This window comes from Bubalus bubalis, chromosome 5, assembly GCF_019923935.1.
Source record: "Bubalus bubalis isolate 160015118507 breed Murrah chromosome 5, NDDB_SH_1, whole genome shotgun sequence".
Classification (NCBI taxonomy): domain Eukaryota; kingdom Metazoa; phylum Chordata; class Mammalia; order Artiodactyla; family Bovidae; genus Bubalus; species Bubalus bubalis.
In genome coordinates, this window is record NC_059161.1 from 78,520,422 (window position 1) to 78,543,969 (window position 23,548).

The 23,548-nt window shown below is 51.3% G+C and overlaps 1 protein-coding gene across 18 annotated transcripts in view; it reads right to left on the minus strand.

The window, feature by feature from the left end:
• The window catches only part of NFASC (neurofascin), a 199,963-nt gene that overhangs the window by 69,744 nt on the left and 106,671 nt on the right, over positions 1–23,548 (minus strand). For all 18 annotated transcript variants that reach the window (XM_025277758.3, XM_044943301.2, XM_044943290.2 and 15 more), the window contains one exon: positions 6,786–6,963. In XM_025277758.3, coding sequence (XP_025133543.3) covers positions 6,786–6,963 — 178 coding nt within the window. The remainder of the gene's footprint in view (positions 1–6,785; positions 6,964–23,548) is intronic.

Here is a 23,548-nt window from a genome sequence, read left to right on the forward strand (position 1 = left end):
CAGCTTCTGACCAAGTGACTTCCAGGGAAATCTGCAAGTCAGAACTGGCAATGCTGCTCAAAAGAGGCTGGGGTCTGAGGATGCCACTCGTCATCTCCAGATGCCCCCGAGGAAAGCAGGCTCCTTAGCCAAGGGTGAGAGGGTGAGGCTGGAGGGCGCGAGGGTGGGGCTGGAGGGCTCGAGGGTGGGGCTGGAGGGCGCGAGGGTGGGGCTGGAGGGCGCGAGGGTGGGGCTGGAGGGCGCGAGAAGGGCCAGTCAGGTCCACAGCCTCACTGATCCGAGCCTTCTTCTCCTTCACACCTGAAAGCCTCTTCCCACCTTCCTTCCTCTGCCATCCTTTGGAAAACTGGAGGAAGGATGAATTATTGTCATCTGCTCATGGCACAAGTGCACTGTTCTATGGAAATCCTGCTTCTGAACAACTCTGGAGATGAAGCAGAACCCACCACTGCTTTCTGTGCTTTTTACAAGGAGGGCAAAGGAGCAGGTGGCACGGATTTCCCCCGGCCTCACCTGAGACGTGCGTGTGCTCATGCACAGGGGTGTTGGGGTGTGGGCCTTCCACACCTTAATCAGTGTGAGAATCACCTGGGGGGGGTGTTGTCTGGTAAACATTCAGGCTCTGACTCAATGGGTCTGGGGGGTCTGAGCGCCTGCATTTCTGACAAGTAGCCAGCTGACGCTGGTGCCTGCGGTTTGTGGGCCACACTGTGAACAGCAAGGGTTTAGAGGGTTTATTCTTCGTGGGGAGAAGGGTTTGGTGAAAATTTCTCTGCAGAGAAGAGAACATGCATTGCTATAACTTTTTAAGATGTTCTTTCCCTCACAGTTACATCACTGTATATATTACACGATTACATTACTGTAGACCATTCTTATTTCAGGCCAGTGGAGAGGTCAGACCCTGCTGGTGTGGTGAGCTGACCTTTTCCAAGTGAGCGCTCCCTGGGGGAAGGCTGAGCCACGATGACCTCAAAACTTTCTGACTTGATCAGTGAGATGTGCAAGAGGAGATGAGAGGCTCTGAGCGGGGTGGCCTGGAGAAAGCAGAGTTAAGACAGGACCAAGCGACACAGAGGAGCCACAGGACAGGGAAGATCGAGAGGGGAGGTGGGGGGCAGCAGGGACGCGGGCCCTGCTACACGCTGTCAGGAAGTGAAAGTCTTGACAATAAAGCTCATGAAAAGGTTCGAAGGGATTCTTTCAGTGGGCTGGGGGTCTGTAGCCTGTTCATGGATTAAAGAGAAATTTTATCTGCTTTACCATGTGCCTGGGGCGACCTTGGCAAGAAATAGAAAAGGCAAGAAAAGGAGAGAGGAACAGCAGAAATCTTGGTTTCTGAACGCAGGCTCTGGAGAGCTCCCCACCGTGGCAACTTCAACCATCCATGATTCTCCTGCCAGGACCCAAGAAAGGTAACTCTGGAAAGCCAGGTGTGTTGGGCAGGGAGGGGGAGGGAGGCAGAAGGGCCCATGGTCAGAAGCAGCAGGGCTGACCCCTGACCCACTCCCTCAACTACCAGCCCTGGTTACTTCATCTCAGGACACAGCTGACGTCTTTTGGGTCCTCATATCCAGTTGAAGGCTCTGGCCTCACCCGGGATGGGAAGCCTAACACAGAGTCTGCTTTGCCCACATGTGTTTCAAGTCTCTGTTACACATCAGTTCAGTTCAGTTCAGTCACTCAGTTGTGTCCAACTCTTTGCGACCCCATGAATCGCAGCATGCCAGTCCTCCTTGTCCATCACCAACTCCCGGAGTTCACTCAAACTCATGTCCATCAAGTCGGTGATGCCATCCAGCCACCTCATCCTCTGTCGTCCCCTTCTCCTCCTGCCCACAATCCCTCCCAGCATCAGAGTCTTTTCCAATGAGTCAACTCTTCGCATGAGGTGGCCAAAGTACTGGAGTTTCAGCTTTAGCATCATTCCTTCCAAAGAAATCCCAGGGCTGATCTCCTTCAGAATGGACTGGTTGGATCTCCTTGCAGTCCAAGGGACTCTCAAGAGTCTTCTCCAACACCACAGTTCAAAACCATCAATTCTTCGGCACTCAGCTTTCTTCATAGTCCAACTCTCACATCCATACATGACCATTGGAAAAACCATAGCCTTGACTAGATGGACCTTTGCTGGCAAAGTAATGTCTCTGCTTTTGAATATGCTATCTAGGTTGGTCATAACTTTCCTTCCAAGGAGTAAGCGTCTTTTAATTTCATGGCTGCAATCACCATCTGCAGTGATTTTGGAGTCCAAAAAAATAAAGTCTGACACTGTTTCCACTGTTTCCCCATCTATTGGCCATGAAGTGATGGGACCAGATGCCATGATCTTCGTTTTCTGAATGTTGAGCTTTAAGCCAACTTTTTCACTCTCCTCTTTCACCTTCATCAAGAGGCTTTTTAGTTCCTCTTCACTTTCTGCCATAAGGGTGGTGTCATCTGCATATCTGAGGTTATTGATATTTCTCCCGGCAATCTTGATTCCAGCTTGTGCTTCTTCCAGCCCAGCATTTCTCATGATGTACTCTGCATATAAGTTAAATAAGCAGGGTGACAATATACAGCCTTGACGTACTCATTTTCCTATTTGGAACCAGTCTGTTGTTCCATGTCCAGTTCTAACTGTTGCTTCCTGACCTGCATACAAATTTCTCAAGAGGCAGATCAGGTGGTCTGGTATTCCCATCTCTTTCAGAATTTTCCACAGTTTGTTGTGATCCACACAGTCAAAGGCTTTGGCATAGTCAATAAAGCAAAAATAGATGTTTTTCTGGAACTCTCTTCCTTTTTCCGTGATCCAGCGGATGTTGGCAATTTGATCTCTGGTTCCTCTGCCTTTTCTAAAACCAGCTTGAACATTTGGAAGTTCACGGTTCACGTATTGCTGAAGCTTTTACACATAGGCCAGGTCAATGGAAGCAGCCTGAGACGTTGCCCAGGGAGTGTCCGGTTCTTGAAAGGAAAGTTGACTCAGTTAAGGTCCCACAGGAAGTTTGGGGCAATGTATTACTGCAAGGAAAATCAGCTCTCCCACTGCTGGTCGAGAGCTCCTTTCACATGTCCATTCTCGGCTGGAGAGGTGAGCCAGCCAACGGGGGCCCTGGCACTCCGCTCTCCCTGACACTCTGGACAGAGCTTGGGGGAGTGCAGGTTCTCTGGATTCTGCCCCCAGCCCCAAGCTGACATCTGGCCGGGGCCTCCTGAGAAACTACTTGCCTAAAGAGGTAATGACATCTGCAGCCACCACTGTGCGGCCAAGGGATTTATCACAGGGACACGGTCAGCCCAGAGGACACGCCGCCACAGCGGGAAGACATCGAGGACAGCCTGCCCAGGGACAGAGTGCCCGTCTCCACGTAGTCCTGTGCACACCCGGCCCTTCTATCCTACGGAACCTGCTGGGGGGCGATGTCGAGTGAGAACAAATTTGCTTTTTTACTTCCAAGCGGGAAGACACCCGTTCAGTCTGCAGGGTTCCTGAACTCATGAACCCCTTTCCCTTCCCCGGCTCTGACAGCCCCTGGCACTCCCGCCCCGTGGAGGATAGAGTGACCGTGCATGCGCGCTGTTGAGGCCACCCCAGCCTCATGCCCTGGCCTGACAGTAAGGAGGGAACACTGCTCCTACCCCGCTGCCCTCCTCCTTGGGTCCCTAGGGGGGGAAATGCCAAGTTCCTTGATGCAGGGAGGGAGATGGAGGGGCAAGCTGCCAGCAGACTGACTTTTTTGGCAAAATCACTCTGATGGATGGGGCAAAAGCAACCCTTTGGTTTTTCCAAAGGTCACGCTGTTCTGCTTGGGGGCGGGGTGGAGTGCATGTGACTGCTGGCGGGGCAGCGGGAGGCCGCGTGTTCAGTGAGGGATTGTGCTGCGGCCCGGGCTCTGTTCTAGGACACCTGCTGCGCCCAAGCCCCCAGAGGCCCAGATGATGCCCCCAAAGGGGAAGCGAGCAGAGGACACGCTGGGCAGCCCGTGGCCTGAGCCCCTCTGCCGCCCCAGCTGACACACAGAGAAAGCTGAGGGCGTTCCCACCGGCCACTGTGAGCACAGCTGTGTGAACACAGGCGTGCCGGCACCTTTCCTGCCTTTTGCACCAACACGGATGGACCCTGAGGTCAATGCTAAGCGAAGTAAGTCAGACGGAGAAGGACAAATGCTGTATGTTCCCACTTATATGCAGAATCTAAAAAAGTCAAACCCAAAGAAATGGAGTAGGGTGGCAGCTGGCTGGGGGTGGGGGAGTAGGGAGACGCTGGCCAAGGGGTGCGGCTTTCTGCTACAGGCTGGGTGAATTCTGGGGATCCTGTGCACAGCATGGTGAGTACGGTTAACTGTGCTGCATTATACACTTACAAGCCGGTACAGGAGATCTTAGAAGTCACCACCACACACCCACAAAGCTAACTTCTTTTCTGAGTTCTACACCGTAAATAAACATATTTTTATGTCAGTAATATCTCAATAAAGCTGGGGCTGGAGGGGAGAAAGCCTGACCTTTCCCCAGCCCGTTCCACTGGGTGAGATGGAAGGACCGGCTCAGATCGCCTGGGAGGCGACTACCCTGCTGGGCCCAGGGGCAGGGCAAACCCTGACTCATGGTGCCTCCTCCCAGGGCACCTGGGTGCCCTCTGAAGAGCCTGCCTCACTCTTGTCTTGCACTCATCTTTCGCAGACTCAGGCTGGAGACGTGGCCATGGCCACTGTGCCTGCAGCAACCAGGGAGGCCCACTAGTATGCGACAGGCACCGGCGGCCGGGAGCTTCTTGTCGACATGGCCGGGGGCACCGGGAGTGGCTCTGCAGAAGGACTTCCTCGTTAAGAGAGACACCATGGTCACGTCCTGGCCCTGCCTAGGTGAGCTGGAGAAAACAGCTTCATTTCTCTGCCCCTCAGACTCGGCCAAGGATGACACCGACTCCGCGGATGGGCTGTGAGAGTCACCGGAGATGTGCCTGGAGAGCTCTGAGCTCTGTCAGGCGTGAGGCAGCTGCTATTCCAGGGAGACCCAAGATGAGCTAAAGGGGGCAGGCCAACGAGGCGGGGTGTGGCACGTGGTGCTAGAGTGGGGGCCAAGGGGCCTGGGCTCTTTGCGTGAGTCCGTCGCCCACTTGCTGCGTGGCCCTGAGGAAGCAGGGACTGGGGTCCCGATGGACACTCAGGAAGTCGCCCTGCAGGCCCTCTTCGGGGCTGGCAGCTGTGCCCCACGGCTGGTGCTCTGCAGAGACTGGCTGTGGGGTCCTGCCCAGGCCCCTGAGCTTTAGGATCCAGATTCCTAACACAGATGTCAAAGCCCTCGGTTTAAAGGTTCACCCTGCAGGAACCCCTCACCCACCTGCCCCAGGGACCAGAGTGGCAGACGAGTAACCCAGGAGAAGCGGCAGAAGCAAGACGAGCCTTCACCCCTTCCTGCGTAGCCCAGCTTCCTCCTCAGCCGCTCTCCTCTCCAGGGACGTGGCCTTACCACGCTCCTCATTAGACTGCCTGCCTGGGCCGCTCATGAGAAGCTACCCTTGAGCCAGCAGCGCAGACGGTCTCCATGGGAACGGTCTCCTTCACAACTGCCCTCTCCCTCCTCCCTAAGTGTGTGAGCGCGTGCACTCACACACACGTACACAGGCTGGGGCCATCAGGAGGGCCGTGGGGGCCCTGTGCATCTTGCTCTGGGTCCAATCACACTTTCTCCTGGCCCTCTCCACCCGGAAGTACCCCCTCTCTGGGCAGCTGTTACTGGTGAAGTGCGGGTGGGCGGCAGCAGGGAGCTGAGATACCCGCGACTCTTCTCCAAGCTGTGCTAGCTCCAGGCCCTGGAGGCTGGCTTTGGAGAGCTCAGTGGGGACTTCTTCAAGGCTGTATCACTCTCCCACCCCTCCCCAGACACCTGTCGCCTGGAGAGAGTCCAAGTCAACACTGGCATCACATACGTCCCATCTATTCCTCAAAGCAGGAACGGGGGACAGAGGTGGTGTGTTCACATCACAGCTCTGGGATGCCCAGAATTCCTGGCAGAAGAGTCAGAATTGTAGCAAAGGTGGCACCCATCTAAATACAGGGCCAAGGATCACGGCTGCCCGCCAACGGGCCACTTACAAATGTAACGTCAGATAGGGCTGGTGGAGACACGGCTGTCAGACCAGCATTTTCATCCTGACTTTATGATCTTGAGGGCCCAATAATGTCCCACCATAGGAAGCAGATGCCATGGATTTTACTTTTCAACTTTACCATGAGAAAGTTGAAAACAAACAGAAGGAATTCGTGCCTGATTCTCCCACAGTGACACTATAATGGGGTTCTTTATTTTAATGTCTCACTTAGTCACAGTCTTTTGCAAAAGTCACCTCCTTTACAACTCTCCCCAGGCCATCTGTCCACATCACTTCAGCCAAAAGGACCTGGCTATATGAGAAAGGCAAATCAGAGCTGTCCACCATGCTTGGGCCCTGGAATCTCTGCTCTGATAGGTTAGTCAAGACCACAGAGGGATGAGGGAAGGGTGTGGAGGGAAGGACTCTTGAGTGACGCTCAGGCTTCCAGACTCTCAGCAGGCTCCGGGCAGCGGTTCAGCATAGCCACGGCCCTGAGACATGGCCCAGCGACTCCAGGTCCCAGGTTCCCAAGCATGAGCTCGCCCGGGTTGATCCTCTGGAGGAAAACCCGCTCTGAATCCAGAAGCCACTGCTTCTGCTGTCCCCGCCTTCTCTGAAGGGTCCTCGCTCTCCCCGCCCCTCCCCACCCCACTGACTCCTCTGCCCCAGTCAGCAGATTCCAAGCAGACAGGAGACTCACGGTCCATGGGGATCTCGATGGCCCCGCCGAGGCTGAGCGCGCAGAGGAGGACGGCTGTGTAGGCCCAGGGCGGCGGCTGCCCGGCCATCCTGAGCACCAGGCCTCGCGCCCCGCGCCCCGGCCCGCGAGGTCTCGCTGCCTCCAGTTGTTGGAACTGAGCCTCCCGGACGGAGTTCAGCTGCGGAAAGAAATATGATGCCAAGTGAGTGTTCCCTGAACTCCTGGTCCGCTCTAGTAATCCTACAGAGCCTTGAGGATTCAGGGTCCCCTTGATTACAGACCTATAGAGCTTTTTTTAACCTTGTACTATCGACTTTTGGGACCTGACAATTCTTTGTGTGGGGACCATCTTGGGTATTGTAGGGTGCTGAGCAGCACCCCTAGTCTCTGCCCACTAGATGCCAGGATGGCCTACTCCTGCCCTCAACTGAAGACGTCTCCAGAATCTCCAACTGTCCCCTGGAGGGAGGGCAAACCACCCCCAGCTGAGAACCAGTTTTCTAGAAGGAAGGACCCCTCTACATAGAGTAGTCATAAAAACAAATACTGGCTCGCAGGCCCAGCACTGGAAGGTGCCACGCACTGGTGGTCGCTCAGTCGTGTCCGACTCTTTGCGACCCCAAGGACTGTAGCCTGCCAGGCTCCTCCATCTGTGGAATTCCCCAGGCAAGAATACTGGAGTGGGTTGCCATGCCTTCCTCCAGGGGGTCTTCCCAACCCAGGACTGAACTTGGGTCTTCTGTATTACAGACAGATTCTTTACTGTTGGAGCCACCAGGGAAGCCCCATGCACTGAGCCCATAGGAAACACACCTATCTCACAGCCTTCCTGACCCACATGTGATGAGGGGGCCTGAGGCTGAGTGTGTCTGGGTTAGCGGCATAGAGACAAGATCACAACGCTGTCCTTTGACCTGGAGTCGGGGAGAGCAAAGGGGGCAGCGGTGCGGGGCGGAAGTTGGGTAAGTGGAAACTTGGTTGCCCACAAGAATTTGTGGAATGATTTCTACAGATACTTTGTGCAGCTAACTATTTGGCAGTGGTCGCTGACGCTGTCCCTTTAGGGATAATGGCAGTGTGGACATGACAGCCCAGGACACAAGGCTCCAGAGGGTTGGGAGAATAAGCAACATTCATGACAGCATGATGCTCACACCCTCAAGGACAAGACATCGTTCCAAGGCTGACAGGGGTGAGGGCTAAAAATGCCTGTCCAAGGAGCCTGGGATGGTCCTGGAGAGACAAATCTCCCCCTGGTCCTGAGAGAGAGGAGCAAGAATGGCTTACAGCCGAGACTCAGATATCAACCTTTAAACTGCCTGAGGCTCTGAAACACGGAGTCTTAAAAAGTGGTCCAGTTTGCTGCTCTGACTATCATGGGGCCAAACAAGCCACAGAGGACAGTGGGAAGCAGTTTCCCCAAGATTCGTCTGGCTTTTCTGGATGAGCAGCCACCTAGCAAATGGACACACTGCTTAAAACAATTTGGCAGCAGTGTGAAGCCTTGATATCACCCGTACACTCCAGCCAGCTCCCATATATCCTGACTGAGGGTACAGGGGATCCCTTGTGCCTGAATGTGGGCAAACCAACGGAAGCTGGGGCTGACACCAGCCCCTCACCTCATGTGTATTTCTGGACTCCTTTCCTTGTCTGCTGTCTCCCTTCCCACCGCTCCTTCCTTGGTGTTGCCATCATTGTTTACATCAGTTACTGCAACAGCTTCCTAAGTGGTCTCTCCCCACTTCTGCCCTTTCCCCTCTGACTTATTCTCCATCCATAACCAGAGCACTTACTCCTCAAAGCAAATCAGCTCAGCTCAGTTCAGTCGCTCAGTTATGTCCGACTCTTTGCGACCCCATGGACTGCAGCATGCCAGGCTTCCCCCTCCATCACCAACTCCCGGAGCTTACTCAAACTCATGTCCATTTAGTCGGTGATGCCATCCAACCATCTCATGCTCTGTTGTCCCCTTCTCCTCCCGCCTTCAATCTTTCCCAGCATCAGGGTCTTCTCAAATGAGTCAGTTTTTTGCATGAGGTGGCCAAAGTATTGGAGTTTCAGCTTCAGCATCCGTCCTTCCTATGAATATTCAGGACTGATTTCCTTTAGGATTGACTGGTTGGATCTCCTTGCAGTCCAAGGGACTCTCAAGAGTCTTCTTCAACACCGTAATTCAAAAGCATCAATTCTTCGGTGCTCAGCTTTCTTTACAGTCCAACTGTCATACCCATACATGACTACTGGAAAAACCATAGCCTTGACTGGATGGACCTTTGTTGACAAAGTAATGTCTCTGCTTTTAAATACGCTGTCTAAGTTTGTCGTAGCTTTTCTTCCAAGGAACAAGCCTCTTTTAATTTCATGGCTGCAGTCACCATCTGCAGTGATTTTGGAGCCCAAGAAAATAAAGTCTGACACTGTTTCCATTGTTTCCCCATCTACTTGCTATGAAGTGATGGGACTGGATGCCATGATCTTAGTGCAAATGCAAATATAGATACAGTATCCCCTAGTCAAACTCACTAACTCACTGCTGCCCCAAAATTGAAGCTGAAGTCCGTGACTTGGCTGGAAGCCCTGTGTGGTGCAGCCGAAACTGCAAGACCATTTCTTACCCTCCCCTTGCGTTCTGAATCCCAGCCAACATGGGTAGTCTACCAGGTCTCGTCGTAAATATAGCTCTACTGTGCTGACTTCTGCACAGATTAACTTCTGTCTAGAACACTTTCTGCCTCTGCCCTCTCTCATTAGGGTGTGCCAAGTATGCCTGACGTGCCCCCCTTGTCTGTGCTCCTGAACACCACTCCCCTATTACAGCCCTTGTCACTATGAATTCATTCCAAAAGTCACTCCTCTGTACACCCTAAAAAAAGGAAGGTACTGTAGGGAAGGTGCCTCTTCTTGTTTATTCCTAGAGTATAGCATAATGCCTAAACCATAGCAGGCGCTCCGAACCATGTGATCAGTTCAGTTCAGTCGCTCAGTCGTGTCCGACTCTTTGCGACCCCATGAATCACAGCACGCCAGGCCTCCCTGTCTATCACCAACTCCCGGAGTTCACCCAGACTCATCCATCGAGTCAGTGATGCCATCCAGCCATCTCATCCTCTGTTGTCCCCTTCTCCTCCTGCCCCCAATCCCTCCCAGCATCAGAGTCTTTTCCAATGAGTCAACTCTTCACATGAGGTGGCCAAAGTACTGGAGTTTCAGCTTTAGCATCATTCCTTCCATGGATGCAAAATGAGCCTGAACAAAACAAACCACTTGGTTGACGTTTTAGACCTTTTGTTTCCCCATGAAACCACCAGGCGGCGCCGGAGAGCACAGGCTTTGACCTGGGGACTGTGAGGGCGCTCAGTCAGTGGGGGAAAATCCCCTCCCCACACAGGCGCTGCTCTCTGGCGGGTGACCATTCAGCTGGGAGTGAGTTAAGAAAGTAGAACAGCTCCCGAGGGGAGACTGGCTGGAAGGCCTCACAGGAGGTCTCTGCTTCTTCCTCTTCTCTAAGATGACCCTTACAGTGTCTCAGAAAGAGGCTGCGATTGCCCCTCCGTGGCTCCTCACCTCCAAAGACTAGACTCAGGCTGTCCATCTGAAACCTTAGTGCTGAGGGGCCAGGCAGAGGCTCGGCACTCCTCCCAGGAGGACAGTGCGGAGGACTCCAGTTTTGGCTCTGAGACCACCAGGTTTTGTTCAGGAGCCGCCAAGTGCTAGGAAGTGATGGGAAAGAGAAGGGTATCTTTTTCTGGGAATCTTGATGGAAACAGGAAGCCAGAAGCTATTCATTAACTAGATACACATTGGCAGGAAGACAGGCCAATTATTTGCGGTGTCTTTAACCCACAATTTAAAAAACACAGTAGGAAAAGAAGAGAGAAATAATCTCATTTAGCTATTTGACAATTCTCTCTCCCTCTTCCCTTGGAATCCAACTTTTCCAATAAAGTCTTTACAGAGGAAGATAATTTAAAGATTATTTAGCTTTATGGAATCTCCTTACTTCTCAAATGAGGAAACAAGAGCCTAGAAAGGGGAAGTGATATCCTCAATGTCACCTCACACACGGCTTTGTGGCAAAACTAAGAAAACAACCCAGGTCTCCTGACTGGTAGCCCAGGGTTTTTCCATCAGATTTCCCTGTCTCTCCATATATATGACAATTACTGAGCAAAGTTGCAGTTTAAAAAAGAACTGTATAGTTTGACAGTATTTCAAAAATTAAACATAAAATTACCATGTGACCCCATATTTCTGCTCTTAAGTATATGCCCTAAAGAATTAAAATCAGGGACACGAACAAGTATATGCATTCTGCATGCTAAGTTGCTTCAGTCATGTCCGACTCTTTGTGACCCCATGGACTGTGGCCCTCCAGTCTCCTCTGTCCATGGGATTCTCCAGGCAAGAATGCTGCAGTGGGATGCCATGACCTCCTCCAGGGGATCTTCCTGAGCCAGGGATCAAATACCACATCTTCTGCAGCACTTGCATTCCAGGCAGATTCTTCACCATTGAGCCACCAGGGAAGCCCCAAACAAGTCACGTACACACATGTTCACAGCAGCATCATTCACAACAGTCAAGGGGTTGAACCAGCCCAATGTCCATCAACAGATAAATGGATAAACAAACTGCTGGATATAGGTGGGAGAAGCAGAGCAGCCAGGGGCCGGGCTCGGGGGCGGAACTGTCAGGGCCCTTCAAGGGGAATGCCGCTAACGACGGAGCATACCGTGCAGGAGTAAGGAAAGCCGCATATCCTTGAAAGGGCAGATGGAGGCTGCGGAAGAGGGGGTGGTGATGACTGCCTTGGAAAGTTGGAGGAGGGTGTGGAATTTTTCTGTTTAGCTTCATGGGGGCAAAAAAAGGACCAAATGAGAAGAAATTCCAGAGAGGCAGCTGCTTCTCTGAGATGCAGAGAAGAATAATCTAATAAATATAGCCATCATACAAAACCCTCCATGAAAATGAACCACCACCACACAAGCTACCACTATGAAGCATCTGAACAATCCTTTTATATTGAATTAAATAGGTAAGAGGTGAACCATAAGGATACAAAATACAGTAAAGGGAGGTCTACTGCAGGGGGAGAGAGCAAGGAAAAGAACAACAATAAAGAAAACTAAAAGAGAAATCTTGTGTGAATTGAGGTATACTGTGAACTGCTGCTGCTAAGTCGCTTCAGTCGTGTCCGACTCTGTGCGAACCCATAGACGGCAGCCCACCAGGCTCCGCCATCCCTGGGATTCTCCAGGCAAGAACACTGGAATGGGTTGCCATTTCCTTCTCCAATGCATGAAGGTGAAAAGTGAAAGGGAAGTTGCTCAGTCGTGTCCGACTCTTCGCGACCCCATGGACTGCAGCCCACCAGGCTCCTCTGTCCATGGGATTTTCCAGGCAAGAGTGCTGGAGTGGGGTGCCATTGCCTTCTCTGATACTATGAACTAGGGACTATGATTAATTCAAGTCTTGTATATCTGCGAGCCCCACTCCTCAACCCACTGTGTGAGAAGTAAATAAAAGAGAGGAAAAAAAGAGAATAGTCACCCAAACATGACGTGTTCTGCATGTGACACCACTTTTCATGAAGAATGCAAACGGCATTTGGTCAGGTGTGCTCCTGCCCCTGCAGGAAGGCAACTGGATGCTTCTTAGGATCACCTTGGAACTACTGTAAACGCACAAATCCCTGGACCCTCAACCTTCTAGGCAGGGACCAAATCAAGCCTGCAGATTAGAAAAGCCTTTTTCAATCTGAAGGCCTTTAGAACCAATGTCATGTTACATGAGGATGCTTCACATGCTTGGGCAACCTTCCTGAAGGCAAGGCCTTTATACTTGCAAGCCTTGTGGGAGATACGAATTCAAAATATCTTAAGCCGGGGCCTAGGGAAGTACATGTGAGTTGAGTGATGATCAGCCACTGGTGGGGACACCTGGAAACGACATCTTGGCCAAGTTCAAGAGCAGCGGCCGTGCAGAAAGACCCCCTGCGTCTGAAGCTACGCCCTGCTTACAAGGTGGGGAGTACTGAAGGTGGGGAAGTACCGAGCCTTCAGGTCTTGGCCTTTCTCATCTGAAAACTGCAGATAAGAGGAGCACCTATTCTGCAGGGCTGCAATTGGGACTTGATACCCAAATCCTGCACAAAGCACTTAAAGCTTGGGGCAAACGCTCAAGAAATGTTAGCTGCTGCTACCCAGCAGGCTCTGACCTTCCTCCAGGACACTACCAGCAGCAGCCCCCAGGAGCAATACTACTTAGTCAGCAGCAGTCACTTTCTGCTTTTCTGTTTTTCCTCTTTTGTGGGTCCTGGTTTGCTTTCTCTCCCCAGACTGGGGGGCCCCCGGTGTTGATTCCTCAAGCTGTCCCCGGCAGATGGAGGAGAGGACTGCAAGCTGTTGCAGTCGGGAGCTCCCCACATTCTCACAGCCCCATTCTGAGCTGTACTGGTGGTCACAGCACATTTGAAGTGACGGGGAGAAAAGACAGGCTGCGCCGAGACACAGCCCACTGGCAGCGCCACACCCCCCGCCGCAGAGTCCGCCGTGGACTTCTGGGCAGCAGCCAGCCAGCCAGTCATTCAATCACCTACCAGACCTGGTTTCAGAGAATGAACAGGGACGAGAGATGGACACGGTGACAAGGGACAAGCTCTACTGTCACGGGGCTTACAGCGTTCCAGTGGGGAAGACAGGAAATAAACGTCAAACAGTAGTAACAACAAAGTGAGGCACCAGGAGGTGCAAAGAAGAAAACACAATCCGACCCGCGCACAATGTTTACAGCAGCCTTTTCCATGATTGCCCAAACCTGGAAGCAACCAAACTGTCTGTCAGTAGGTGAGTGGATAAGTCAATTGTGGTCCATCCAGACAAACAGAATATATTTTAGCACTAAAAAGATATGAGCTATTAAGACATGAAAAGACATGGAGCAAACAAATGCATATTAGTAAATGAAAGAAGCCAATCTGAAAAAGCTATATACTGTATGAGTGTATAGTTAACTATGGGGCATTCTGGAAAAGGCGGAACTCTGTCTCTGCCCAAGTGATGGTGGCCAACTCCCTTGCTATAGTTCACTCTGAATAAAGAGCCTCTGCTTGTGCTCACTTGGGTGGCATTTATTTTCATACCAACTTTACACAAATCACTCTCTTTTTCTAGTCTGCCTTTCCTGTTCTTTCACCCAACTTTCTGTTATCTTTCAGGCGCAGGTCAGGTGACACCACCTCCGGGAAGCCGTCCTTGGTTTCCCCGGACCACCAAGACTGGATCCGGTCCTCACCCTCCGTGCCCTCAGAGAATTCTGGGTTATACCCGCTGTAATGAGTGCTAGGTCTTGGTGTAGAATGTTGTCTCCCAACTACGCGATGAGCTCCTTGAGGATGGGGGACGGTGTCTTATCAACCCACACAATGTCAAGCACACAGAGAACCTCGTGGGCATTTACTGAATGTTCACCCAGCGCCCCTGCTCTCCTCCTCCCATCCACTGTACCTGTATTCATCAGCTAGCACTGCCACGACAAAGCACCACCACCCGGAAACTCACTGTCTCAGGGCTCTGGGAGCTGGCAGTCCAGGATCAGGGTGTCAGCAGGGCTGGTTTCTCGTGAGCTCTCTCTCCTTAGCTTGCAAATGCCTGCCTTCCTGCAGTGTGCTCACATGGCCTTTCCTCTGTGCAAACACACCCCTGGTGTTTCTTCCTCTTCTCATAAGGTCACCAGTCCTACTGGATGAGCCCACCCTATTGACATCGCTCAATGTCAATTACTTCTCTACAGATCCAGTCTCCAAATATAGTTACATGTGGGTAGACCTTCAACACATGAATTTTAAGGAGGGGCACAACTCAGTCCATAATAGTACAGACATTTTCCTTCAGCGCATTTGTCTCTAGAGTGATCCTACCCAATTCTAGGGTTGGGCTGTGATTAGTATAAAAAAATTAGCACTTTCTAACTCTCACCCCTATGGCTGGTTTAGGAATGGACACTTATCCAGCCAGAAGCACTGTGCTTCATGGAGACTTCTGCTAAAAGCTCTGAGAAAGACAAGTTTCCCCCTCTCTTGAACGAGATGCAGTGAGGGCGCCCCCGACGGGAGAGGGTGAAGCTTCAGGGATGGGCAGTGGGGGTCTTGGAGCGTACCATGGGGACACCCCAACACTCCAGAAAGCAGAGAGAAGATGCAGCGAGACCTGACCCTTCACGTCACTGTTTCCGTCACTGAGGGAACGTTTCCTGAAGAAAGCCCTACTTGGGGATTTTCAATTTTGTGTGTGTTTATATTAAAAATCCTTTTGAATTTTTAAGCCAGCTGGAGTTGTTTTCTATCACTTGCAACTGAGAGTGCTATCAGAATCAGCAAAGCCCCTAGAATATTCGTTGAACCCACAAGCTTCCCATGATCTTCACTTTCTGTATTAAAGAAGCATGTCTCCATCCGCCTGCCTGCCTCCGCCTGGACCCGGCCCCATCCCTCTGCAGGGTCTCTGACCACCAACTCTGCTCTCCTGAGGGTTTCCGAACTCTGCTTAACTGGCTGTCTGCCTCAGCAGAGAAACGCCTTCCAGTTCTCTCATAATGAAACCAAAAGATCATTCTTTATATTGCATAGCTCCCTATAGGTACCTAATTTTTTCTTTCATTTCTTCTCATGAAAGTTTTTTTTTTTTCCCCAGTAGAGGTCAATGGCTTCTACGTTTGCTGATTTTGTTCCCATTCATTATTCCTCCAACCACACCCTGAACCTCTCCTGTCGGGACCCCACATTGGCCTCCAGATGGCCAGATTCAGGGTTTTCAGTCTTTATCTTGCCGGGCCCCTTGGGGGCATTAACAACTGTTAATCACCCAATCCGTCCTTCATCCTTCATAACATCCTTTCCTCCTTGTCAGCCTCTGAAACCCCACTCTGGGGGCTGGTTTTCTTCCCTGCCCTTCTAGCCTCCACAGCAGCACCGATCACACTGCTGGACCCTCTTCCTCTGCCTGATGTCCTCAGTGTCTTCACTGGGGCCCTGGCCTTGCATTTCTCTTCTGCATTTGCTGGTGCCTGCCTAAGTCACCGAGCAGACTCTTGGAATCACTCTTACCTCCCACTTCTCACACCTCACATCCAGGCACCAAGGCCCTGGACTGGCTCCCTCTGGGTGTCTCTCATTCTCCCCCTTCTGCACATTCTCAGTTGCTTACCTCTGATAAACATCATGTCTCACTGCAATAGCCTCTCGCCTGGTCTCCTTCCAATCCATTCTCCGTGTTGCTATTACAGTGATCTTTCTAAATCCCCACCTGATCATGTCACCGCTCTGCTGAAAACCTTCCCATTTCTCCCCATCGCTCTACGTAAGATCAAATCCAAACTGCTGAACGTAGCACATAAGGCTCTTTTAGATCAGGTTTCTGGAGTGCCCTCCAAGCCCACCCAAACCCTAAATGCTTCCTTATGTTAGTAGCTCAGTTGTGTCTGACTCTTTTGCAGCCCCATGGACTGTAGCCCACCAGGCTCCTCTATCCATGGAATTCTCCAGGCAAGAATACTGGAGTGGGTAGCCATTCCCTTCTCCAGGGGATCTTCCCGACCCAGAGATCAAGCAGGTCACACTGTATTCAACCTCCGTAATTTATCCATGCCAGCCCCTGTGCCTGTAAAGGCCTTCCCTCCTTGTCATGTGATTAATTCCCACTCAGTCTTCAAGACTTCACTGCTCAGACATCTTCTGCATGGTGAAGAATGCCTTGTGCCCCTCCACGCCCCCGACCCCCAGCAGAGCTGGGAGTCCTTCTCATCTCCACTATAGCTTAAACCGCCTCTCTGGGCACTTAGCACATGGGCAAAACTGTGTGATTAAACTAAGGGTTGGAGGCCTTTTCTGTAGAAGTCTAGATAGTAAGTATTTTAGGCTTTGTAAGACAGTTTCTGTCCCAAGTGCTGAACTTACCATTACAGAGTGAGGACCGGCATAGACAGGAAGTGAGTGGATGGGTGTGGCTATCTACTAACAAAACTTTATTTCCAAAACAGGCAGTGGATTGGGACTGGCCTGGGGGCTGAAGGTTGCTCACCACTGGCTTAAGCTTTCTCTCATCTTTGCGGAATTCTTGAGGCTCAGACCACGCCCTGCTCATTTTTGTGTCCCCAGAGCCTGGCAGGGTCCCTGGCGGGAAGTATTAGGGAAAGCAAGATCCAAGTAAAGGTCTCAGCCCTGCCACTTATCTTCTGTAAACTACTTGTTTTCCAAACCTTTTTTAAAATCTCATAAATGGAAATAAATATTCCTGCTTTGTCTGCTGCAGATGGTGGCTGTGAGAATCACATAAATAATGCATAGGAACACGAAGCACAGTACCAGTGGAAGCTGTTTCACTGTTCACGTGACTCCACTACACAGACCTTTATCATGTGAGTCTGAACCCGGGAGAGGGCCTATGATCTAACTGCCCATTGCTCCGCCCTGATGGGTGGCGTGGGGCTTAGCCACAGCCCACTCTCTGCCCTACTGCATCCTCTTGCCCTGGGGACGACACCCAGGGGTGAGGCTTCTCAACCATTCTCCTCTCCCCATCGCTCCACTCCCATTGTCCTAGCTTCCAGACTCCACAGTTGCCCCCAGGCAGGTGTGAAACAGACTGTGTTTGTGACAGATGAATGGCCTGATGGCCTCTGAGGCCTCCCAGAGACGAGAGCATGTTCTCTGGGTTAGAATCAACAGGGGGAGAAGCTGATGGCAGACTGGTGGTGGACGGTGAGAAGGAGGATGGCATCGAGGTTTCCAGGCTGGGAGACTGGATGGGATGACACTCATAACTGGCATCAAGAATTAAGAAAGGGGAAAAGTCTGGAAGTGACTGGGGCTAGGGAGATCATGAGCTTGGAACCAAATATGTCCGGTTCGAAATGCCCAGGTCTGTGAACAAAACTCCTCTGCAGGTAGTCTGGGGCTGTTTCTGAATGACTGCCTGCAGATACGCGCAGCGACAGATTAGTGCTACAGGACCACGTGCCAGCAGCTAGCTCTTAGAACAGACTAATGGAATGACTGGAATAGCACTACAGGAACCAACGAAGCAGTACACTCACTCATCACTGCCACAGGATACTGTTGGGGGAACAGAGAGATAATGAAAGCCCAACCGAGCCGACGCAAAACCCAGCCATCCTGCATCAGATTACAAAAACAAACACGCAGCAGGGTTTATCACTGCGGCTGCCTGGAAGCAACCTGTTCAGAAATCAGAGAGAGGAGCTGAAACAAAAGAGCAAAGAGAAGCCCATCAAAACAGGGAGTGGGGAACGACCGCGTGCGTGGGGTCTAAAAAGCACTCAGGAGTATCCCAGGCCAGGCCACGGGCTCCCTGCAGACAGGCAGGCAGGCTGTCTTAGGGGAACTCAGGACTAGGACATAAGGAATTTCTCATCATTTGTTCCCAGTACCAACCAGGAACAGTTGCAAATGATGTATACATAAATATAAATCCAAGTGGCTCAGCTTATATAAATATATAATATATATAATTTGTAATAATCACATTTTCACTCACTTTTCATTTTCTTTCTTCAAGAACAGAGAAAGAGCTGGTATGTGTTCTCTATTATGTTTTGGCAGAAAAAATAGCCGAGGAGCTGACTTAAGAGACAAAACCTATACTCTCTGTGCTCCGCTCAAGCCCTGTGACCTGGCTCCCACCCCATGTGGCCTCTTCTCCTGCAGGGCCAGCCTGAGCCTTGCACCCCCCGCCCCCCAGACCAGCCAGGTAGTTGCTGGACCTTCGGCCACCTCCGTGAAGGCTGGAAGCGCTACCCCCTTACCTCTCTACAGTGCAAACGCCCCTCCTCACCGAGGCCCTCAGTGGCAACCCCTCTGCAGCGCAGACCCTACTTTCCCACTGAAAGTGGGCTGCGATTTCCCCTGTACCCAGCGTGCTCTGTTCCAGGGGTCATACATATCCTCCTGCAGGTGAGACTAGTTGTTCCCCATCCATCTCCTGTATCAGACTCTGAACTTCCTGAGTCTATGCTTTGTCTCCCTCAGTAGCAATCCAGTACAATAAATATTCATGGAGTGAGTGAATAGCCATCTTATCAGATATTTCCTCTTAATTGAGAGATATGCATCCATCAAGAATTAGTGTATTAGAAATTCTTGATTAAATCATATATAATAAAACTGTTGTTACAGCATACACTTGAGTAATAAAAATAACAGCAATAACCTAATAACATCTATTAAGCATGCCATGAAGTAGACAGACCTTGTCCCTGCTCAGCAGACACACTCATCCCCCTTTTCCCTGAAATCCACCCCTACTCCCTCTCAGGGCATCTTTCTGATCTCAGTCAGGGCCTCCCTGTTTCCTCCATCCTGCAGACAGATTCTCAGAACTAGGGATTCGGGGCTCCAGGCATTAACCCCTGAATGGCCGTCTCTTCTGTTCCCAGCCTCCCTGCACCCTCATCCAGAGGGTTTCAGCTCAGTTGCCCTGATTCTGAGGTCACCTTCTGCAGAGGGGTGCCCAGGGCGCCAGGGAGGACCCTCCTCCCTGCTCCCCTCCTTCCGCGGGTCCACAGCTCCCTTCCATCTCTTATGCCAAGGGAGGAACCAGGCAACAGATGGTGACCCCAGCCCGCGTGCTCCCTCCACTCACAGGCATCTGAAGGCCGGATGGGTTTCCTAGGAAACTCAAGTGCCCCATACTGGTGATCCCCAGCCTCGCCCAACGAGAGCACCAAGCAGGAAGGAGGAAGACAGAGGGGAAGACGAGACCGATGGGAAGCCGCAGGAGGAGCTCCATGCCTTCCTTCCAAGTATCCCCAGTGAAGCCAGACGCCTCACATCTCCCCTTCAGCCCCCCAAGATGGCCACAGTCTCAGCATCTTCACAAAGTTTCGCTGCCCATGCAATCCTCCCCCTCTCCCTTTTGGGGCTGTAACTACACGAACACTCCTGGGGCCCCAGGACTTGACAGCCTAAGAAAGCACTCACCAGCCTGCTTCTTCATCTGCCTCTCCCCTGCCCAGGAGAGAAGACCCGCTTCCTCCCTGCGTGGGGTCCAACCAGTTGTCTTCTAGGATTTTCCAACAACTAAGGACACCTTGTATGTGGATTCAAGCCCCCTTCCCCCTCCTCCCTTCTCAGGGTTGGAGGAGGGTGGTCTCCATCTGCTCGGTGGCTGTGTTGCATGCTTGGCTCCCTGGCATTGTCAGAGGGAGCGATTTGGGAGGAGAGAGGGGCTGTGTTTAACCATTGAGAGAGCTCCCCTGGTGGCAGGGGCACCGGCAGGTCTGGCCCCTCCTCGCCCTGCCTGAGGTCACGGGGTCTCAGCAGGAGTGGGGGATGGGGAACAACAATATCAGGTGGCCCCGATTCCCACCAGGGGAGGGGGCGGAGGGGGACACCTGGGTTTAGGATTAAGGATTTGGCTGAAAACAACTGTTTCCTGCCCAACACCCAGAACTAATCTATTGGTTGAAACCTGAACCACTTGGCTATGTATTAAGTTGGGAACAAGGGAAGGAGGGGGCAGGAGAGGAGAAAGAGGGAAGAGGCCTTTCCCTTGAGGTGACCACCGTGAGTGTCCGGTGAACTTCTCATGCTCCCTCCAGGCTGCCAGGGGCCCAGAGCGCGGGCAGGCGCCTTGCTGCTCACAAGCCACCAGGCCGCTCGTGAAGGCTGCGCCCACCCGGAACGTGTCCCCCTTCTGGGCAGGAGGTGCAGGCCCCTCATTGCGGGGGCAGAGCTGGTTGGGACACTAAGTCCACAGAGCTTGGACAGGGAGACCTGCTGCATGATTTCGCGCAGCTGATTTGCGTGGGTCTACCAAAAATCTTTTAACCTTCCGCTTATAATGGATCTCAGGTTATTTTTATTTATTTTTTCCCCATCACCACAATGCTTCAATGAACATCCCTGTACATATAATATAGAGGAAGTGGGGTGGCTGCCTTATCCTGTCTCTTTAACCCCACGCCAACTGGAACCTGAAATATATCTTAGCCTGGTATAGCGAGGCAGCCCGAAGTGTAAGTGGCCAGGTCCACGGTCCAACCCTGGACATCCCACCGCACAAGCCAGTGGCTGCTGGACACGCTGGGAGGGGCTGCACCGGTGCTGCAATCCAACCGAGCCAGCTTTCTGACGTTCTCTGGGGCTGTGCATTTTCTCCACATTATCATCATTGCTTCCTCGCTCATCCTCCAAGAGGCAGCAGTAGGAAACACACATGGAATGGAAAAGACTCAGATGTAGCCAATGCCGCTGCCTGTTAGCTGGTCAGACGCTGCATAGGGGCTGCCTTCGATACGGTGTGTGGATATCTGTGAATTTCCATTATTCTGGCTCCACTCACTGCCACTGCTCACTGTTAACTGAGCTCTGACCAGGCTGCTTACAAAGACTAACAGGTAAAACAGACTGTAAAGGAAACAGAAGTTAACAAGTAGGGTATGCAGACAGCCTCCAGCTTGGAGACACCAGCTAAAGAGACACAGGAAACAGCCTTCCCTCAGTGGGGGGAGAAATTCTGCCACCTCCAGGAAGAAGAAGAAGAGCCCCACCTCCCCATACCTCAAGAGCCAGCTCCTCATTCATGTCCCTGTTTTCTACCCTCAGGGAGAGAGTTTCACAGCAATTAGACACACATCTTTTTCACAGCTGGAGGGAGAGGAGAGAGGGCTTGTGAAGCTCCCACCCGCTCCACGTGGGGGAGAAGACAGCAGGATGGCAGACCTGGCCCCCCTGCTGGCTGACGGCCTGTCAGCAAAGGGCTAGAGAGGAAAGTGATCATAACCTATGGACACGATCCTGTGTGTGCAAGGGTGGAGCCCAAGGCCTGGGGAGGGCAGGGAGGGACCTGGGTTCGAAGGAAAGATAAGAGACTGGAGATAGACGACCTGAAAGGGGGCTTGGATTTAGTATGAAAAGACCTGCTGCTGCTGCTGCTGCTAAGTTGCTTCAGTCGTGTCCGACTCTGTGCAACCCCATAGACGGCAGCCCACCAGGCTCCGCCGTCCCTGGGATTCTCCAGGCAAGAACACTGGAGTGGGTTGCCATTTCCTTCTCCAATGGAGGAAAGTGAAAAGTGAAAGTGAAGTCGCTCAGTCGTGTCCGACTCTTAGCAACCCCATGGACTGCAGCCCACCAGGCTCCTGTGTCCATGGGATTTTCCAGGCAAGAGTACTGGAGTGGGTTGCCATTGCCTTCTCCGATGAGAAGACCTAGGGCTCCTCAAAACATGAAACACAGAATTACTATATGCCCCAGCAAACCACTCCTGGGAATACACCAAAGAACTAAAGATATATGTCCACATGAGAACTTGTACATAAATGTGCACAGCAGCATAGCTGATCACAGACAAAAAGTGGAAACAACCTGAACATCTATCAATTGAGGATGGATAAATAAAATCTATATATACAATGGAATATTATTTAACCACCAAAAAGGAATGATACAGAGAGACATGCTACAATGCGGATGAACCTTGAGAACATCACGCTAAGTAAAAGAAGCCAGATACAAACGACCATGTATTGTACCATTCCATTAATATGAAATGTCTGAAATACGCAAATCTATAGAAGTAGGAAATAGACTGATGATTGTCTAGGGCCAGAGGAAGACCAAGCTTCCCTGGTGGCTCAGATAGTAAAAAATCTGCCTGCAATGCAGGAGACCCGGGCTCGACCCCTGGGTCAGGAAGATGCCCTGGAGAAGAGAATGGCTACCAAACCAGTATTCTTGTCTGGAGAACTCCATGGACAGAGGACCTAGTGGGCTATAGTCCATGGGATCGCAAAGAGTTGGACACAACTGAGTGACTAACCCTCACTCCCTGAGAGAAAGACCACGGTCAGGGGGAAGAGGAGGGGCTGCTAATGGGTACGGGGATTCTTTGGTGAACGGAGAAGGTAATGAAAATGTTCTACAATTAACTGTGGTGATTAGTGCCAACTCTGTGAATATATTAAAAATCAGTGCATAATATTTTTTAAACTTATTTTTTATTGAAGTATAGTTGATATGCAAGTTGTATATTTTATAATGGTAAATCGTATGGTATGTGAATTCTATCTCAATGAAACTATTGTTTAAAACATCAACGAGAAAAAAGGATTAACTATGTAAGAACTTGGAAGACTTTGTTAGAAAACTGTGATCCTTCAATAAGGAAAATAAATGATTAAATTTATAAACGTAGCTTCAAATGTTCAAAGGAACTCAAGTTTATTAATGGACTCAAACAGATGATTAAAATTTATGAGATTTATAAAAAGAATTGTAAAATTTATCAGTTGAAAGGTTTAAGAAAAAACTAGGTTTGGGGATCAATATATTGAATATTGATTTTTTAAAAAAGACTTTGGGCTAACTCCTTGGAGGCCACCCAGAACAAGTCGCAGTCTGCGTGCTCCCTGCCTCCGCAGTAAGCTACAAAATGCTGTGCAGACACAGTGCTGCAGAAAGCACAACCTGAGACCTCAGTCTGTGTCTCGGCAGCTCCCCTGAAGGGTGAGGGCTGTGCCCTAGCCAGCTTCCGTCCAGACCCCCGCTTCCGCACTCCAGTCACCGACCACTGCATTCCCAGGCTCCCTGAATGGGCTGTCTGTTTGGAGTCAGGCCCCTGTCCATCTGAGGAGCTACCATCTGGATCCATCTGCTCACAATGTCACTCATGTTAAGCTGCTTACTCCACCCTCTCTTTGTGGGATTCCAGGCCCAGTTTCAACAGACCAGGGTTCTAAAGCCA